Raw genomic sequence first — 22,291 nt, 5'->3', positions numbered from 1 at the left:
TCCCAAGAAGCCTTTCAAGTTACTAAAAAAGTTTTTTTATAGTTACAGATCCAGTTTGAGCCAACATGAAACTATTCCTGTGATAAAAACCACGTTTATTGAGAACACTGGGTTTTCTTCAATGATGCAAATTAATATTGCACAGTTGCAAACTACAAGGTCCAAAAATCCAACTTCCAAATTAGCAAAGGAAGTTTTAAACGAATACTTAAAAAGCCCAACATCTTCATGCTGTTTAGAGTTTTGGAAAGAGTATGAAGAGAAAACAACATTAAAAGCAAAGTTTGGTTTGGCAAAAGTAGCAAAGAGGTTCCTTACACCACGACCAACATCCACAGATGTTGAAAGGTTGTTTTTAACTGCTGGAGACATTCTTACAAATAAAAGAAACAGACTTTTGTCAGAAAGCATGGAAAAAATTTTGTTCTGCAGAGAAAATATTTCAATTATTAACTTTAGTTATTAAAATGACTTGACATATTATAGTTTTTATTAATTTATGTTACATGATGATTGTTTAGATATATGCAAAATAGTTTTTTTTACTTTTACTTGGTGATCATAAAAGGTTCAGGGATTTTTAACATTCTTTTTCAAATTTTGGCTGTTTTGGTTTCGGCTAAGGCTTTACTGAACCGAATTTTCCGTACTTTTGGTTCGGCCCTAATTTCGGTTTTGTGTCGATTACTAGATAAGATACTGTGTTCTCTCAAGTATTGTCGTTTTTTGCAGGCATTTATTTTATTTTTAAAGTTTCATCTCGCCCCAATAAAAGTTTTGCAAAACAAGATTTTAAAAGTAATAATCTGCGTATTTTCAATATTTTATGCATTTTATAACAGAAGAAAAAGTTTGGCTAAAAAGACATCGTTTCTAATCCCTGACCTTCTTGTGAAGCACAAAAATTAAAGAGCGAAATGGTGAACAAGAAGTTATCCAACTATTTTGAGTATAGAAAAAAATTTGTCTATTTGTCTATATATATTCCTCTGCACTTACATCTCATCTCCTATTACTCCTACAACATAGGTTCGCCCGGCCTACCAAAGATTGAGTAACCCTAGTTTTGAATTATCTATTGAATTGCAATCTCTCTAATTCGAATCTTCTTAATTGGGTTAAGAAAAGTCAACTTTCTATTATTTCGAAAATCTCTCTTACTCGAACTCTTATTTTTCCCTATGAAATTCGAATTAGAAAAATTTTACTGAATTCAAAAGTTGAATATATACTTGGATAAAAGATTAAAAAAAACAAAAAACTTTTAAACTGCTTAATAGTCAATTGAAGTCTGTAAAATTTATCTTAGATCTAAATGTTGTGTTCAAAGAAGAACCAGTTAAGTTTTCAAAATTCACGAAGAGTGAGAAAAAAAAATTGCCAATTGAAATAAACAAGAATCAGTGCTTCTAAATCTTAACATAGCATATGGTTTTATTACTGAATAAATTAGTCTTCAATGGTCAATCTGGTATTATTTAAACTTTAAATATCTAAAGCTTTGAATTGGGTGCTCAAATTTTTCCAGGACAATCATTTCATTGAGTTCTTCAACTGTACCAAATTTCAACAACAAAAAAAGAGGTACCGTTAAACAGTTTTACTGAGTTAATGTTGAATTACTTTGTAATGATGTATAAAGATCTGATGACTGCAATCAGAAGGTGTAAACAAAGTTACCTACAGCCATTACATGCATTTACACCAACTCTAGAACATTCTTCAGGCAGAGCAACATAGTTCAAACCTCGTTTTTTTGGAGCTGTTTCATTTGTAGAAGTTTTTGAACAATTACAGACAAAAGTAGTAATACTAAATGCTTTTTTGCTTCTTAATTTTTTCTCAAAATATTTTGATTATAGTGATTTTCTCAATACTCTTGGCAATCAAAAAATGACAGCATCACTCATAACTTTCTAAAAAAGTAACTAATTGTAGACTTTTTTATCTTTAAAATTTAAACTTTAAAACTTAATTTCGTAAATTTTGAGGGTTTTTCAATATTGGTATTTTCAATAGTACATGATATAATATACTCAATAGTACATGATAGAGATATAAGTAATTTATACATTTTTATGGCACTTACCTAAATGTGCTAAAATGTATATAAAATATTCTTTAAGTCTTGTAAGAGAGTTTTCTAAATTGTCATTAAACGAAGTGCTTTAGAACGACTATTTAAGATTTAAAATCGAAGAATTGTTTTCAACTTTTAATGTTTTAAAAAATGTTCAATATGCATTGCTGTAAGTAATTAGAAGTATTAAAATAAAATTTGTAGATTTAATCACTCAAAAATGATAAAATCATGCATTTAGAATGAATTTTTTATTTTCAATCAATTGTAGTTGGTTTTTGTACAAAATGTATTTGAGAAAGTTCTATCTAAAGAACAAAAGAATTATTATATTTCTATAAACCTTATGTAGTTATATAATTTCTTATTCACAGTATATTAACTTTAAAAAGAAATAGTTTCACTTAAACTAAATTGAATAGGGGAGAACCTTAATGAATGGGATGATTATTGAATGGGACAAATATAAACCTTTAAACTTACATATAGCTATTATGTACATTAAATATTATAGAATATAATAAATATTTTTATATCATACTATTACAACCCTTACAGCCGGATAAAAAAAAAAAGATAAGTAAATTGGTGGGTCCATTTATTAATTTTCATAAACTTTTAAAATACAGTCTTTTTATAAAAGTCTTCATTTTACAAAAATACGACTTGCTAGTTTTCTAACTTATCGTTAGTTCATGACAGTTTCTCAGATTCTTATAGAAGCATCGATGTAAGGATATTCAAATTCCTGTAACAAAGAGTGATAGAAACAAGAACTCAACTGACCGACTCATCCCTCCTATTGCCCTATGACCGTAATGACAACGGATGTTATTGTGTTTTCGAATGTAAAGGTTTATTTTATATTTCTTCTGTAAACAGAACATTTAAGGTAAAATTTAAACAATTTCAAACGAAATTCAGTTGTGGTGCTTGGAGGTGTAATGATTTAAAGGTATGATACATTTATCACTAAACTGTGGCCAATTAAATTGGCTTAGGCCATGAGCATGCATGAATGTAATGATGATATCTTCCTCTTCTTCATTCCAGCTCTCTTTTTTACTAACCCACCAGTCATTGTTGTACATACAGGCAACACATTAATTCTGTGAAATCTCATTTACATCTGTTTAAGCAATATTTCTAACCTATACCATGCTAATCGTTTCAGCAATTTTTCAAATCTTTTACTCAGATAAAAATTGTAATGGTGAAAAAATTTTCCATCTTTTTACATTTTTTTTCAGTTCTCCAATGCAGTAATTTTTTAGTGCTACTGTCAATTGTAGCAATACTAAACAGCAATCTCTTTCCATTTGTATATGAAGTTATGTGCCATTTGCTATCCATATGTTTATCAATAATATGTGCAATCTTCTAATTTAATATTTCTTTTGTAACAATTTTATATGCTTCTATCTACATATCTAAAACTAAACACTATTTGCTATGGTTATTATTGCACTTTTTTATAACATCTGTCTTATTGTTACAAAGATAATTGCTTCGATAAAAAATGAAGAATAAAAGTATCGAATTATTAAATAATCATCCCAGCTGACAAACTTTAACTTAAAACAATGTTGCATAATCTGCAAACAATGAAAGAACTAAATAATAGTTTCCAAAGAATGCTAGATGATTATGCTAGATGACTATGCTGGATGATTGTGTAATAATATATAGTCTAATTATTGCAAAATAACATAAAGAAACTTTTATATTGTTTCTAATCTAGTTTTGTTTAAGTAACTTAAAAATAACCTGATATATAACTTTATGTGTTTTTAGAAATTTTATTGTATTTCCTCCTTAAACACACTGATGTTTAGATTTCAGTTAAAAATGACCTTGCTGAAAAGAAGTTTTACTAAAAGTTGATTATTTTCTAAAGTATAAATAACACCATTTTTGAAACATGTGTTTACTAAAGTTTCTTTTAAAATGCATATTTCTAACAGGTGTTAATGAGGGGTCTGAAATTGCAAAAGAATTTCTCTATTGTTACATCTTTTTAAGTATTGATTAAATAGCTACTAAAATTTTTTTTGTTTATTAAAATATTTTATACTTTCATAAGTATATTGTATAAATAGAAATACTGGCTGTTCAACAATTTTACAGTTATATAATTTCTTATTCACAGTATATTAACTTTAAAAAGAAATAGTTTCACTTAAACTAAATTGAATAGGGGAGAACCTTAATGAATGGGATGATTATTGAATGGGACAAACTCAGATTCTTATAGAAGCATCGATGTAAGGATATTTAAATTCCTGTAACAAAGAGTGATAGAAACAAGAACTCAACTGACCAACTTATCCATCCTATTGCTCTATGACCGTAATGACAATGGATGTTATTGTGTTTTCGAATGTAAAAAGTAATTTTTATAAATGCTTTTTTTCTTCTGATTTTGCAGCAATTTTTGAAGTTATGGAAAATAAAATTCCATGCTTAAATAGATAGCAGTCTCTAGTACTACAGTGAGTAAAACATTCAAGCTTAATTAATGGTGTTTTTGGTGTGACTAATCATTTTTGGATAAAGTGATGCGCATATTGAATGGGACAAAATACTACCTATTGAATGAATTTAACAAAGTATTATTTACAGCTCAGCAGAGGGATGCTGCAGTCCCTTATTTTTACCCCCATGAGTAATGGGTATTATTTACACACTTTTATACTGCAATATTTTACTTAAATAAAAATAACTAAATATAACATTCTAAAATGAGAAAGTTCTACTTTAATTGAAATTTAATTAGAGTTAAAATGTTTAAAGTTAAAAATATTTTTTGTGTGGTCTTTATGTATGAATCTATATATTTAACTACATTTACAATTAATAAACTAATTTGAAAAATGATTGAATAAAATAAGTTTATTTTAATTTCTTTTATGTTTGTCCCATTCAATGAGACATACTTAATGAATGGGACAAATGTCATGCTCCAATAAAACTCTCTTTTTACCGATAGCCAAATGCAAATCCAATTTTTTTGTTTTACTATATCATTGAGCAAGAGTCGGTGGTTATCAAACATATTTAAATATGTTTGATAACCACCGACTCTTGCTATATATTATATTAAACAGTTTTATCTACGTTTAAAAAGCATTTTGCAAAAACTTTCCCATTCATTGAGGTTTTCCCCTATCATTTGAAATTTTGTTATAAGAAGTGAATCTATCATCTTTCGCTTATAAAAAAGATGATAGATTCTTTTTATGACTTACGCTTAGCTAGTTATAAAAGCCAAAGAAAATATTATAGAATTGATAAAAGACATTTCTCATTTAGGATTGCCCAGATATGTTCAATTAGGTTTTTCTAAAGTCCCTCCAAGTGTAGTTTCTGCTTTTGAAGGATCTTTAATACTTTTGGATTGGGAATTGGCATCTGATGATCTTAAACAACCTCCTTCTTACTATTTGAAGTGGTATTTTAAAGTCAATGATTTGCCGATAGCAGGTTTGCAAATTGTAGAAAGTGGTAATGCTTATGTTAATAAACCATAAGGTAATTATATAGCTGCTATTACTTTATACTTATACTTATAGTTATTTTTACACTAAAGTTTAATAAAAAGAACAACTAAAAACATATTGTAGAGTCAGAAAGCATAAGCTAAAAATGGCTGTTTAATCAACCAATTTCAGTTTAGAAATTTATTGAAAGGTTGAGGTGCACCATTGGTTGAAATGCGTCATTGTGTAATAAAGACAGAAAATAATTAAAATTGCATAGTGGAAAAAGATTTGAATGAAGATAAGGTGATCTTTGCATTTTGCCAAATGTGAAAGAAAATGTATTAACTACAGCATGAAAAATCTCACGACAGATCATTATGTTCTCTACTGAGTTTAAGAATTAGAAGTTGAATCCTATCAAAGAACATGACAATGTTGTTAAGGCCCTGAATGTTGAGTAAAATAAGTTCAAGGGGTAAAAAAATAAAGGAGCATGGCTCAAATATGTGATCAGTTGAAAATGCTAATCAGAAATCTTTTGACTGAAATTGATACCAAGATTCCAAAATATGGTACTAAAAATGGTAAATACATGATTTCTTACTTTCTGCCTTTTACTACAAAGGAGCTGTTTTAGAAATACTCAAGATCAGAATAATTACTTTTTAATAATTAGTTTGTAAGTTTAAACTGTTACTCATTATTAAATTTGATTTAGTTAAAGATAATTTTTTGTGGTAAGGTATTATGCGTCTAAATTATCTATATCAACTTTATTTACATTTCTTTGAAGCCATAAGACTTACATCAATCAAGGTTTGTCAACAGCTTTCTTTAAGATGAAGAGGGCTCAGAATGTATAAAGAACAATACAGGAATTCAATAAATGCAAAAGGAATATTATTATTTATTTGTTAAAACTTGTAGGCTAGCAGCCAGAGTAACACTTGTATCCTGCTCTAGTGAAAAATTTAACAAAAATACTACTTTACCTTCTGTCAATTGAATTGGAATATCTGTTACATTAATGCTTGTGAGCACCAGTTAAGAGAAACTTAACACTGAGACAACCAGGCAAATAAAAACTATAGTATCAAATTCTTAACTTAGAAACTTGTTAGTAAGTAGATTTGAAAAGTAGATCCAAAATTGTGACACCCAAACAACAATCTTTTCTGAAATAAAAATAATAAGAAATGATGATTTTTTAAGGTCATTTGTGTAGCAAGTTACTGAGACCCCTAATGCTTATTTGTTATAGGGCAGTGAAGCTTATTCTTTAGATCAGGATTAGAAAAAAAAACATTTTTTAAAATAAAAAAAACCCAGCTCTAAAAATTTTATTGGGTTTATTATTACTTTTTCAAATCACATTATTTTTACCCCTAATTTGATCCACAGATGAGCTTAACAATTATTTATTTATTTATTTTTACATTTAGATATAGCTATTCCTTTTCAGCAATTAACCTTTTCTGTAAATTTAAGCATAATTAAAGAAAAGAATTCCATTTAGAGGTTGGAGAAAATGGGGTTGTGAATTGAAGGAAGTTTCAGAGGTTGATAAGAACACAGTTAAGTGTGACCATTATGAACTAAAAATCAGTAATAAAGCAGAGCAAGTTCATGCATGTCTAGAAAAGTACAAGATAAAAAAGGGCAACAGTTATGAACCAGAATATAGTGTTGGAAGCTCAACAAACAGCATTAGTGTTGCTTCTAATGCTTCAAATCTGTTGCGTTGTTTTCTGAAAGAAAACAACTTAACAGATCTGAAGCATTAGTATGTGTTGCTTTCTGAGAGATTCCTCAGACAAACAGGTTGCACACTTTTTCTTCAGCTCAAGTCTATCATTCAACTTAGTTTAGGGGCAAGAGTTTCAAAAATTTTTCTCACTTTTAATCACTGCAAGGATATGTTTTCCTAAATTGCTAGAAATTAGGTAAGAGTTGCTGAATGATGTGTACAATTATCTCTCTACTAAGATTTGTAAGGAGCTTGAAAACAAAATTATACAGGCTATCTGCCAAGATGAGTGCTCAAGTGTTCAGAACAATGTAATCATTTACCAATCAGTTCATAACAGAAGAAAGAGTTTTTTGGCACAAAGTTGTTAGTTCCGGAGCAAAGAAGAAAACTGCAGATTATTGCTTTCCAATCTTCAATTAAGCAATACTAGAGATAAAAAAAAAAAGTATGTCAAATATGTGTTTCCTATCTGCAAAGATAATGAGGCCAAGATGGTGAAATGAGGGAGCTGGTTTTTAAAGAGTATTCAAGTTCTGAGATTAGGATGCAGTGCTCATTATATGAGTTTATTGGAAAAAGATGTTGGTACCACTACCATGTTGAAGGAGATATTAGAGACTTGAAAGAAGTTTAGAAATGTTTATCTTGTCCATAGACTGATAAAAAAGAAAAGAGTGCGCATACCATAGTTGCCCAATGAGGCATATTGGAATTTGCAGCTGCATGCTTAGAGACCTACTAGTGGAATTACAACATTTTAAGAGATAAGGGAGAATAGGAAAAAGTATCCACTATCATTGGGAAATTGGTTGACAACATTGGATTTTATAGAGAAGCTAGCAATTTTCTTAAACAAATGAAGAGCTGCCCTAAACAAAATGCAAGGAGACTCTTGCCATCTGATGCTGTTTACATATTGTATTCACTGATGAAGAACAATGATCTGGCTTACCACTATGATTCAATTAAAAAGAGATTTAGAGTAGCTAAGCAACCCTTTTGCTTACTGGATTACATGATGGATCACTGCTACTTTGATGAGTGGAAGGCATCAGTGAATCCCACAAAAACTCAGCTGAAGAGTGGCTTGAGAAAGAGACCCAAATTTCATTAGCTTACTATGGAAGCTAACTTTCAAGACCAGGAAATGTTCCCTAATGGTATGTTCTCATGTTCTCTGCAGACATGTTTTACCATTTCCCAATAATGTTCAGCTGTAAAAGAGAAGTCAGCTCATGTCTCTTACAAGTGAGAACCTATCCAAGTGTTTTGATATTTTGGCATTCTTGCACTTCTGCCCAGAAACTTAAGTCTCTGTTGAAAGGTGTTTCATTTGGGTTCATCTGGACAAAAATCAAGAACCAATTGGATTCAGAGAAGACAATATAAAGATCTAAAAAGCTCTTCATAGCTCTGATAATTAGGTAAATATTTTTTTAAAAAAAAGTGCACAAGTAAATGAATAAATAAGCATATAATAAATAAATTACAACAAAAACACAGTAAAGTCTGAATGAATCGAACTCTGCAGTGAATATCCGTCAAGCTGAAATGTTAATATACTTATGGTTTACCTGATAAAGACAAGTATTCTGGAATGATTAGAAGTTGAAAATTGTCCCTTTCTTAAGAAAAGATAAAATAAATAGTGAGATGGGAGGTAGACATAAATACTTTTTGATAAACATGAACTGAAAGGCTGTATACTTGGTTTAATGCTTGTTTTTATTATATTATTGTTTGAGGGTGAGAAAAAGTTTGATTTTTGTAGTAAAAAGATTTAAAAAATCCACTCTTTGCTATTTACTTTGGTAGGTTTATTTTGACTGGTTTTTTTTGGGTGTATTTTTTTAATCCTATCCCTGTTTTAGACTTTGGCACTCATCAATTATATTTTTTTGTCTGACATTTAGTCAAGATGTTAGAATGGGTGCTCTGTTAGATTATACTCCATGAAGTCAGAAAATTTTTGTTAATCAAATACTAACCAACGTTAATATTTCTTACAGTTGAACTAAGCTTAGCTACAAAATATTTATGAATTTTCTAAAAATACTCCCCAGTCTGGCAGATAAATTTTTGATTTTTTTTAAATTAAAAAACAAAGAGTTTGATATTTGTTATAAAAATTAAGTTATTTAAAAGTTTTTTTTTCACAGATTTTTAATTTGAGTTTTAAATGTTGTGCAAGTTTTTATTAATTTCTAATTATTATTATTTTTTGTATCAGATTTGTTGTAATTCATCCACAATTTAAATTTATATTTATTCTATAATCATTTCATGGCCTAAATATGCCATTAAAAGAAGTTATATTCTTGGATTAATACATAAACTTTAATATACTTGGTTTTAATATAACAAAAAAAATATCACAAATGCATTTAGATACTCAACTGTATTAGGTTTGTTTTTGTATTTAGAATTTGAAACTAGAGTTTGGTTCAATTCAACACCAGCTTCTAAAATATCACAGATCACATTTGGTGCAAATTTGTCAAGTATCATATTTGGTCCGTTAATATTGAGTGATGAGGGAGAAATTATTTGTGAAGTTTTGTTGGGAAGCCTTTCTTATTTAGACTCAATAAATTTGGTTGTATTAGGTAAAGCAAAATTAAAAAGTTATCAAATTTTCTTTCAATGTCAGATGAAAATCAGTCAAAGTGAAATTTGTTTGCATTAAGTAGATTGTAGAAATTCTTTTTTTAAAAGTTTTTACCAATATTACTTGAAATTTTCTTTTCTTAAGTGGAAAAAAAAATCATTTAAGTTCTATACTTTTTCTTTATGTGCTGTTAATAAGTTAAACAATGAAAAAGTTATTTTTGCCTATATTATGTAGATCTATTGTACTTATAAAGAAATATTGTTGTTAAATGTGGTTTAACTTTGCATTTTGCTGTAGTAAAAAAAGGAGAAGTTATCCTGTTAGAAATTTTCTGTGTATAATACCAACACTTTGAGAGTTTATTAAATCAAAGTTATATAGTTTAGTTTGTCTTTTACCATTCAATACTATTCAATCTACAGGCCTATTCATAGTATAACTGGATGTTTTTGTGGGTGCCTACTCTTTTACGGCAAAAATATATCTTTGATAAAAAACTAAAAAGTATTTTGAATTTATAACCTAATAATTTTTTTATATATGAAATAAAAAAAAACAAATAGCCTGAAGTAATGAACAATGTAAATAAAACGCATTGAAATATTTTTTAACTCAAAACTTTACACATGAACATAATTATAATTTCACCTATATTTTGATGTACTGTCTGAATCACAAAATTAATATTTTCTTATAAGGATTAGAAAATGTTACTAAACCAGACAAATATCAGTTGATATTTTGTTTAAAAATAGGAAAAAGATCTGAAAACAGCAACACAACTAAATGAAACTTTTTTAAACTGTAATAATTTTTTTACAATCAGATCATTTAATGCAGGTTCTTTTTCCAATTCTTGGAGTGATAGTGGTACATGAATTTTTTTTTAAAATGTTGCTCAGTATTATAGAATTATGTTCTTCCATGTTCAATAACAGTCTGATATTTATCATAAAAACATTACTTAAAAATATTCTCCAAACATGATCTTTAATTATTTAAAAAATTTTAAAACAAAAAAATGTCCATTTGCAAGAATTATCTGTTGGAATTTTTAATCCACCATGATTTAAAAATTTAGAAAATTGACCATATTTTTAGAAAGTTGTTTGATTTAAAAGTTCATACTCACTTTTCTCTTTATTATTTCGTGTAACATTTCACCAGCAATGTAAACAAGTGACATTTTAACATCTTCAGCAATAGAAAATCTCACAAGTTATTAAGATTTTCACAACATTTTCAGACAATTTATATTGCCATAATGCACATTGATGACCAGATTCCACATTAAAATTGTCAATGTCTACATTTAATTTCAAAAGTAAGGATGTATGTTTGATATTTAATTTTTCAATGACCTGTTTAACACTCAGAAAATACCTCCAGAATCTTGACAAAGTTGACTATTTTTTTTTTCCAGGGAACTGATGTAAATTGACCAGAGAGAACATAATTTTGAGTAGTGTTAAGTAAATGTCTACATAAATCTACTGAACCATAACAGGTTTGATATATACAAGTTGCAGCTTCTTTAGAAAGCTGTTTAATACATTTAGCTTGTGGACCTGCCATTTTATGTGCCATATCACCAAATCATTTCTCAAATAACTATATATAGTTGTTGATGGTGAAAATTATACAAGAGAGCATATAACTATGCCTGATGTATAAATTTTATCTCCAATTATTTTTGATCCCATAACTGAAATATGTTATGTTATTACTTCTTTTTTATTGTCCATTTTCATGGAGCTTAAAAACCAAAGTATCTCATCAAACTTAGATCAGGTGTCAACAGTCATCATTCAATTGATTGTTAAATTAGAAATATTACACTTAAGCCCATTATGAAATATTTCAAATGTAAGATTTTCATAAATTTTAAGTACGAAAAAATTTATTCCATTAAAAAATTTTGAAGATTGTATAACAATATAAGCATCAATTATGAACAATGTAACTGAGTATTGGTGATCACTTATATTGATAAACTGATTTTTGTCAGAAAAAGTAGCTTTATCTTTTTCAAGAAATGTATCTAACTTGTCATTTAATTTATTTCTAATGGCACTTAAAAATCTCCTGGTAGTTCTTTGAATTGGACCAGCAATTGGAATCTGAGATAAGGGTACACCCAGCCAAACAGATGGAGCATTCTTTGGACAACATTTTCTTCCTCGCACTGTTACTGTTTAAAAATTTGGAGGCCAGTGAAACTCACAGATTGTAGTATTATTGGTAACAACTAAATTAAAGATTGGAATAGCTTTTATCCACTTTTCACACTTAACATTATCACTTGGAAATTGATACACTGATACTTTAAAGCTTAACTCTCTATGTATTTTTTTCACTTTGATAATTAGTGTGACAAACATACACATAATATTTTTTGGCATGAAATAAAGATTTAATCTGAAATTTAAAAATATGTTGTTTACTTTAAATTAATTCTAAAACTCCACATTTAAATTATATAAGTTTATTTTCATTATATTATGTAACAATATTTTACAATATATCATATACAACATTACATTTTCTCTTTTAAAAACTAGTCTGAACAAGGAGAAATAATTCTCTACAGACTCAAAAAAAAAAAATAGCCCCCCACAAAAAAAATTGGTTGTGCAATTAAAGGCCTGTTGTAGTGGATGCCATGTGCATGCCCATTTTAAATAAACTTGTAAACAAAAATTTGTTAAAAATAGATGTTTTTTCAAAAAGTGTGTTTCAACCAAGGTTCTAGTAATTGAGCAAATGAGTTATTAATTTCTAATTTCTAAAGTATTCCTAATAAAATATATTTATTTGTGGTGATCATTTGCTATTAACATCTATTTACTATACTAAAAATTGGATTTTATAGATACATACATTGAGCTTTTTGATAAACAAAGCATTTTTATCTAGTTTTCCTTTCGTAAACTTATTATCTGGTGCTTACTACAATCTTGGTATTTTCAAGTTATTTGATTATCATAATTTTCCAGGTTCAAAAAAGCAGTGATGATGACACATAAAATCAAAAAAACAAAAACTTATTCCATTTCTTTTGTGTACCTGCTTTAAAACAATCATCATTAAATGACTCTAATTATCCTCAATTAATGAAATGTTTTGATGGCCATTTTTTTAGAAAATGATGAAGGAAATAACTTATTCATTTCCAGTAACTAAAAAGTCTATATACACAGGAAATCTGACGGTATTTTGGCTTTTACTAATTATGCAAATCTTGAAACATGCTTTGGACAATACATACTGACTCATGTCAATATGTATTGTCCTAAAAATGACTCATGTTCTTTTAATATCATACATAGTAATAAAAAAAGAAGAAAAAAAAAGGATTTTTTAATGAATATCAACTTATAAATATTTTTTTACAGAATTTACAAAAATTCAAACAAAAAACTCTATAGGTTTCTACCAATATTCTTTTGCATAATATGATGGAGGTGAAGGAACAGTTGAACAATCTTTGCTTTCATTAATTTTATGCATGATCATCGTTATAAAAGTTTCTTCAAAAGAATTTTAGTAGGTTACTCTAACTCTAAATGAATTTGTTCTTGAAGAAGTAGAAGAAGAAGTTTTGTGTGGAGCCGCTATTATATTGCATGTAAAGCTGTTATATTTTTTTATTCATCTTAAAGTTTATATTTGTTTAATTTGATACTGGGTTTTAGGATTGAAAAGAATTTATTTCTTTTTGTTTTTAGTGAAACCAAGTTTCAATGACAGTGCTTTAAGTAAGGTTGCTGTTGCAACTGAAATAGCTATGCTTGACTGTACTGTAAAAAGTAAACCTCAAGCAACTGTAACATGGTTTAAAGATGGTATAATGCTAAATTCTACTGGCCGCTACTCAATGACAACTCAAAAAACAAGCAACAGTTGGGAAGTAAGATATTCTCTTACTATAAAGAATGTTTCAAGGTTTGATGCAGGTTTATATTCCTGTTTAGCATCAACAGGGTATGCAAATAGTACACAGAATCTTACACTTCATGTTAATTGTAAGTTGGTGTAGTTTGATATTTTTAGCTTTTCAATTTTTATAAAAATCTATGCTTGTTTTTCTAGTATTCACTAAAGTTTTTTTCTTTGTTATATTGAACATAGTTATGTTTTGAAAAAAAAATAGACTTAAGACATAAACTTTTTTAAGTTTTAAGTGCATGAGTTTTCTTATCATTTAGATCCTGCTTATATTACCTATTTACCTTCTGAAGTTCCAACAGTAGAATATGGTACTGATGTTCAGGTGATCTGCGAGGCTCATGGGTCACCTATGCCACTTTTAAATTGGTATAGAAATAATTTACAACTCTTCAATGATGATAATTACAAAATTTCTGAAGAGATTGACTATACAGATTATGATGACATTATTGTTCGAAGTACTCTTGTAATAAAATTAGTTAAGAATTCAGATTTTGGTAATTACACCTGTGTAGCCCAAAATGGTATTCTTGGTGCCAATAATAATGTGGCTAGTAAAACAACACAAGTTGTGATTACGCGTAAGTTAAATCACTTATTTTATTTATCATAGTAATGTTTATCATACTGTAATATCTTTAACAAAATACGATTATAGAAAAACCATATTTCTTAACTCGACCTCCTTCTGAAGTAAATGTTTACAGAGGCAATTTAATAACTTTGAACTGTACTGCACAAGCCTTTCCAAAGCCATCAGTGTATTGGATTACCCCTACTTCAAAAAATGATCGTATCATGATCTCTCCTCCAAATGTTCGACTTGACACACAAAAGTATGGTGTTGTAGAAGTACTGTTGACTATTAATAATAGTAGCGTTGAAGATTATGGTATTTATTACTGTGTTGCTAACAGCAGTGGTAATATTATAATGACAAACACAACCGTATTTGTTAAATGTAAGTTTTGTCTGAATTGTGCACTTTTTATGAACAGCAGAGTTTTTTTTAATATTTGCTTTTAAGATAAGCTATTTAGGTCAGAGCTTGTTTAAAGAATTTTATACTTTCTTGAATTTATAACAGATTCTCCCAAAGTTTTGTCATTTCCTCCTCCAATACAATCTTTTGAAGAATTCCAACAATGTAATATCGAGTGTCATGCAAACTCATATCCTGGGGCAGTTATTGAATGGTTTTATTCTAGCAATCAAGGAAATCGTACAAATATAACTCAGAGAGCATCACTAGGAAAGTTAAGTCCAGTCACTTATGAAGTCCAATACAATAGTAGCATCAGTTTCTCAAATTTCAAGAGAAGACCAAGGATTTTATTATTGTTTGATAAAATATGAGTCTAACATTACAGAAGTAGTCTTCAATGTAACTGTGGAATGTGAGTTTAGTAATTCTAAAAAAATGATTGAAATATTTAAAAGCATGTTCCAAACATTAAACTATTTGTTAGATGTTTGAAACATACTTTTAAATATTTTAATTAAATATTTTAAATAATTTTTTTGATTTTCTCATTCTTCTTTCTATCAGTAATTACAGCTGCTGTTTTTTAAGCTGGTCTTTCTTTTCTTTAACAGCTTTCTTTATTTTTTGCTTCATCAATTTTTCTTGTTTCTTGAGTGCAGCTAATTGAACTGCAGCATTAAAAAGCAAACTTTTTGCCACTTCTGCTCGCTTGAATTTTCGCTTACGGCTTGCACTATTTGTAACCCCACAAGCAATAGGGTAAGATCGAATGTTCTCAGGTGATACAGTTTTTGGCACATCGTTTAACACTATTTGGTTTTTATCAGTACTCATATCATATCATAACAGTTGGCAACAATAAAGAGTTGTTGTCGTTAAATGATATGGTCAATGCTGATGTAACTGCATCAAGTTCCACCTTTAATGTTGACTGTTGCTGGTCATCTTCAACTACTGGAAAAAAATGTTACAGAAAAGATTATATCATAAATGTCATTAAAATCATCATAAAATTAATTAGGTTATTTTTATGTTATTTCATATTCTATTATTTCGCATAATTCTCCAATATTATTGATAAGCTGAAGTTATTAGCTTATTTAAATTATAAATATATATAAATTGTCAGGTAAAGATTTATAAATAAAAAAACAGAGACAAATATTTTTTAAGTTTTAGTTTTAAGAAACAAACAAAAAACTGAACTGTCTAAAAAATATATAATTTATATACTTATTCCTGATTGATTATTTTATACAATCTGATTTTTTGGTACTGCGCTATCACTGGTCAATGATGGTGCAAAAGATCTGCGGATTGAAGGGCCATATTCCGATTTCTTCAAATTCTTTTCTTGCAATAACAGTTGTTGCTGATCGGTCAAATGCATGTCTTACGAGTGCAGGAATCTGTGCTTCAGTGATTAGTTTATCTGGGTGATACACCATCTAGATCTCACAAGCTTGACTGTAGTAAGTTTTGAATGGTGAAAAGAAAGTAACATCCAGAGGTTGCATCATGTGTGCAATATGGTGGCAATATTAGCATTACAATTGGATACAGGAGTATGCAATAAAATATTGTTCTGGCGTTTCAAAAATCCACTTAACAAGTCAAGACCAGCAATTTTTAATTCCCTGTTAAAATTATGTTAAAGATTAAGTTCTGCAAATTCAAATGCAAATTTTCTGAGCTGTACTAAGGTCATACCAAAAATCTTTTGCTTAACTCAAGTATTCTGCAAGTAATTTTTCCATTTCCAATAAAATATAGGACGAAACCTTCCATTGCTGATCGGAAACTGATCAGAAGACTTGTTAAGGTAACGCCTCAGTGTTGCTTTTGAAACTCCAAAATTTTCATTGGAATTCTAAGCTTTAATAGCTAGAGTTGTATTCTGCATTATCCAGTTTCCATAGGCACATCTATTTGTAGTTCTAATATAATTGCGAACCATTTTAATAACTACAAATAACACAATAGCATACAAAGGAGTTATCAATATATACAAAAAACATCCAAATACATGTAACATATTAGAAATATACTACATTTCTTTAAAATAAAAACCATATCTGTATACAGAGCCGGCTCGTAGCGTGTGCGAAGTGTGCGAAACACACAGGCGCAGCATTAAAAAGGCGCAAAGTTAAAATTTTGCTTAGAAACAAAATATATTGATCTTTCAAGATCTATAGCTAAAAATATCAAAGGTACTAAGTCCATTTTTGTGAAAACTGAGTTATGCCCCTTGTCTAATCCCAATCAGTTTTTTTTACAATGTTTTCTGCTAACCAATCAGACAAAAGTTTACATTTTATGTTTACTTCTGGACAAGATGGCCGACATTAATGCTAAAATCGGTCCCCGCCTTAAATTTCTATTGTCAGTTGTGAATGACATATCTGCACCTTATTTTCCAGATTTAAAAAAGATTTTCTTGAATGTTTTTATAAAAAATATACAAATCTCTTTTTTAGTCTATTATTTATATAATTATTTTTACACATTGTTTGTTTTGGTTATTTTTTGTGCATAATTATTTTTTGTTAGTAATATTAGATCTAGCTAGTAAAATTGCATGCAATTACAACTGCCTATTTTGATGCAGATAGTGCGGTTTCAGATTATAATGCATTGCATAATGAGTTGTTTTTTGCATATTTTTTAAAGTTCAAATAATTAAATTTAAAAAAATGATTGTTATTATTTTATTATAAAAAATAGAAGGTATTATAAAGGCATAAAATTTTAAAGAACTTGCATTAAACCAAATGAAAAATAAATAAAAAACCCAAGCAAAAGGATTAAGGCTGTTAGACTGTTAGATAAAATTTTAAGTATTATAAAAAAGGCTAAGTATTTTTCGATTATTGTAGATTGTACACCAGATAATAGTCACAAAGAGCAAATGTCTATTATTATACGTTACGTTAACATTGCAAAACAATTGGATAACCAGGTTATCAGTGTCACAATTCAAGAAAGTTTTATAGGATTCATAAATGTATTAGATACTACTGGATTAGGACTTACTGAAGAAATTTTGAATTCATTGGAATCAAATAATTTATCTGTCATGGATATTCGTGGACAAGGATATGATAATAGATCCAATATGAAAGGTAAAAAAATTGGTGTACAGAAGCGTATAAAAGATATAAATTCACGAGCCTTTTATATTCCTTGTGTCTGTCACTCCTTGAACTTGGTTGTTGCGGATGCAGTCCAAGGATGTTTAGAACTTATGAGGTTTTTTTCACAAATTCAAGCTTTGAATAATTTTTTCTCTGCAACTACAAAGCGTTGGCAAATTTTTGAATCAAAATGTTGCAAATTAACAGTAAAGTCATTAAGTGCATTGAAAGAAGTTGTCAACATTGAAAAAGATTCTATTACTAGATTAACTGCTGAATCACTTGCATCAAAATTAAACAGTTTTGAATTCATATGTGGTGTTGTGGTTTGGCACGATGTATTAACTGAAATTAATTGTACTAGCAAACTATTACAATGTCAAACTGTAGACGTGAAGACTGCTGCAAATGCATTAAAGAAAACTATCGATTTTTTTGTTACTAAACACACTGAAGATTCTTACAAAATATATATTTCAAAAGCCAAAATTCTAGCTAATGATGCAAACTTGACCAATGAATTCAGTTCTATTTCACGTGAAAGAGCAAGAAAAAGAAAAAGGTTTTTTGATGATGAACCTTTTGAAGAAGATGGTGATATACAACCAAACCAAAAATTCAAAAAGCAGTTTTTTGATATTCTCTTTAAAATAGCTAAAGAATCAATAAATGAACGATTTGAAAGCTTTTCAAGTACAATAGAACCGTTCGAGTTTTTGTATAATATCAAAGAAATTGATAAAATAGGAGAAGAAGGCTTAATTAATAAATGCAGATTACTGGAAAAAGTATTGACTCATGGTGATTCAAAAGATGTGTATTCAGAGGATTTGTTTCTGGAACTTAATTTGTTATCACGGAAATTAGATGGGAAAAAATCACCGGAATCTGTGCTTAAATGGATATATGATAGTCAGCTTGAAGAACTGTTTCCTAATGTTTGTATTTCCTTACGAATATTATTAACACTACCGGTAACAGTGAGTACAGGGGAACGTAGTTTTTCCAAATTAAAATTAATAAAAAACTATTTACGATCAACAATGGGCCAGGAACGTTTAAATGGTTTATTAATAATTTCCATTGAAAACAAAATTGCTGAATCTGTGGATATTGATACTTTAAGATTAAATTTTGCAAAATCTAAAGTTAGACGTGTTCCGTTTAGTAACTAAAAATATGTTTAAAATCAAAAAATTTCTTAAGAAAGTTATTGTATTTGTAGTATGCATTGTTTTATGATTTAAAAAAAGTGACATTTTTTGCGAACGAGCTCGGAATTTAAATCTAAAAGGCGCCTAATTTATTCTCGCACACATATAATATTTTTCACGAGCCGGCTCTGTATATATGTGTATATAAAAACCATATGTGTATACACACACACACACACACACACACACACACACACACACACACACACACACACACACACACACACACACACACAAAACAGATTAAATATAAACATATAGTATAGTTATTAACCCTAATTATATTAACTATGTTTATTTTACAAATAGATATACGCATAACTAAAACAGATAAGATAAATAATAATATTCATAACATAATTAAACTTAATTAACTTTTAAGTAACTTTAATTATTATTCTAAGTTATTTTAAAATAAATGTGTTTATTATTATAAGTTAAAAACAACTTTGTAAGCAGCAAGATTTAAGTTAAATAAAACAAGAGACAGTGTTAATACAGTTTATAGTGAAACATTTCGGCAAAATGACGAACGAGTCATCTTGCCCTGTTCATCTTAAATATAATCTTCAAAATCTAAATCCCTGTTCATCTTAAACATAATCTTAAACAAAATCTTCAAAATGATTTAGAACTATACATTATACTAGTTATGATAGCTTAATACTACTTGTATGGCTTCCAAAATAAACAAACTAAATGAGAAATTCTCGCTTAACTTTAGCTGGTGATGCAATCATGAAACAAATCAAAAAAAAGTGGGTAATTTTTTTTTTTTTTTTCTTTATATCGGAAAAACCTTATTAATACTTATCTTTCATCCCGAAAATAATCTTTATAAAGAACACATAAATCTATTGTCAGCTAAAGTCAGCTTTCATATTTAGTTGAATTTTGAAGATAACGCTAGGTCGTCATCTTGCTCTATTCGTCATCTTACCCCATGCTCCCCTACATGCCTACATATATAAGCTTCATTTAATTGCATATTTAACTTTTTTTTTTATATCATTTTGCCAAGGTTTTCATTGTCTGTATAACCTTTTGCGTGCTTACCATGAAAAGTTATTTGTGGTGCGGTGGCCTTGCAACTTGCTTTTTTAGTTATGGTATACTTGCTCTCTTACTTGTGGTGTATAACTTTGTAATCACTTTTCATCTTATGTTATGTTTTTGTTTGTTTTACGCTTAATAAATTTTTTAGGTGCTGTTCACGCAAGCTCTTGGTACAAATGTAAGCTAATGCTATTTCTTTAACGCTAATCTTATTTCTGATTTTTCCGATTCCGTGTCTTTTTGTTTTTCGTTAATCTTTTTAATTAATTTCTTTGATTTCAACTGTATACGTGAATTTATTTTTAAAAAAATTTTGCGGTTGCGAACAACTTGATTAACAGTTTCTTGTTCGTTTGTTCACCAGCTCGTTAATAATTCAATTGTTTTAACGATGATTGTTTTCCATTGGCTTTTTATTCATTAGAATGATTCGATAAAATTAGGAAAAACGAACTGATTGCGACTCAGTTGATTCGTATACAGCGAAACCAGTCAATTAACATTTTTATTCGTGAACGTAATTTTCTGAATCGGAAAAACAATGCGACAAATATTTTGAAAGAATGTTTTAATTTTAAAATCACAATCTTTCTCCTAGTTCTAAATTTCTTTTTTTTTTTTTTCTTTTTTTTTTTTTTGTAGATTGGTACATCGTCTTCTGGATATTAATACCAATTGTTTTGATCCTCACTATCGTCCTTTGTCTTTGGTTGGCAAGAAGAAGGTTTTTGTAATTCTTCCCTATTTAATGTGTTTTTGCAGAAATGATGGTTTTTTTTAACTAGATTTTGCTGAACTTTGAATGTTTTCTTGAACTAGAAATAAAAAAGCGGTCGTCGTCCCGGTAAACCGTAGTATTCCTGACCCTCCTGTTCAAAGTATAGCAACGCGACGTGATATTTACACAATCCAATCAGCTGCCAGCCGTTAATCAGGGTTATACAGCAGATATCGATGTTCAAGAGGTAGGTGTAGTTTGTTTTTTACTTGTAGTTCGAGAAATGGATTTTTTTTATAGCTTGATACCGATTCAGTTATCATTTAATAAATGATTTATCTTTTATAGATTAAAGTTAAGTTTAATGAGGAATCAAACATCTATCTAGAAAATTCAGAGTACAATCCTAATGCAGGCAACGCTTTTTACAAACATTATGATCAAGCTGGTCCTCCACCTAAGCCTAAACTAAGTAAAGAGCTAACAGGCCATGAAAATCCAGGGTATGCAGAAATAGGCGATGAGTTCAGATTGTTTGGTAAAATGAATAACTCAAGGTTCGTCTAATTTAAGCCCAACCTAGAGAATTTCATCTGTGAAGTCACTTGTTTTCATTTACAATTAAATTCTCATCCGAGCTCTGCAACAGACTATTGTATAATAAATTTTCGTCCGAGTGATGTAACAGACTTTATTTTGTTATTTATTAACTCTGCATCGAGTTCTTTTTTTATTAAATTGTATAAAAGGTAATGCTTCTTATTACTAGTCTTGTTGACCCAAATCGGAACTTTTAAAACCCACTTTAAATCCATTTTCTTTAATTTTTGAATATTCTTAAATTGTGTTTTATTTTATTATCAAACGAAGTTGTATAACATTCACGCAATGGTTTTATTATTGAATTTCCTTGACTGCTAACTTTTGAGATAATTTTATGTAATTTAAAAGTTAATTTTAGCTGCTTTATAAATTTGTACTTATTTGCATCTTTTCCAGTAAATAGTATGAAACAAACGCTCTAAATTTAGAGCATAAAATATATTCAAAAACTACACGGGAAAAGTTACAGATGTCCTATTTCACAAATTTTCATATTTGCGTCCTTTTTATCACAAACTGGTGTTTACCTACTGATTCTGACAATATGCAAGCGAAAAAATGTCGTCATTACGCACGATATCGAGGTGTGTTCTCAAATGTTTAATAAGTCACGATTCGATAAACAACCAACTCTATATATTGTAATACTAAACAATAAATACTGACTTTTTTAAATACTGTCTTTTAAATAAAAATAATAATGA

At 28.7% G+C, this 22,291-nt stretch overlaps 2 protein-coding genes and 1 pseudogene across 2 annotated transcripts in view; 2 read left to right on the top strand and 1 right to left on the bottom strand.

Moving 5' to 3' along the window:
* The window catches only part of LOC145191199 (hemicentin-1-like), a 94,818-nt gene that overhangs the window by 4,961 nt on the left and 67,566 nt on the right, over positions 1–22,291 (top strand). The window lies entirely within an intron of this gene.
* LOC149881789 (fasciclin-2-like) lies at positions 5,546–20,990 on the top strand. The gene is made up of 9 exons (XM_090067072.1): positions 5,546–5,552; positions 5,653–5,668; positions 9,734–9,918; positions 13,652–13,948; positions 14,132–14,455; positions 14,533–14,835; positions 14,962–15,271; positions 20,415–20,444; positions 20,909–20,990. The coding sequence occupies exons 1-7, from the start codon at positions 5,546–5,548 to the stop codon at positions 15,228–15,230; spliced, it is 1,401 nt and encodes a 466-aa protein (XP_089923198.1). The 3' UTR covers positions 15,231–15,271; positions 20,415–20,444; positions 20,909–20,990.
* Positions 15,383–16,407, bottom strand: LOC149881790 (uncharacterized; annotated as a pseudogene).

The sequence above is a fragment of the Hydra viridissima genome, unplaced genomic scaffold, assembly GCF_058129835.1.
Source record: "Hydra viridissima isolate aposymbiotic clone 2 unplaced genomic scaffold, HvirCarnegie_v1 scaffold_11, whole genome shotgun sequence".
Lineage (NCBI taxonomy): Eukaryota > Metazoa > Cnidaria > Hydrozoa > Anthoathecata > Hydridae > Hydra > Hydra viridissima.
This window is presented reverse-complemented; position numbering and strand designations above follow the sequence as displayed.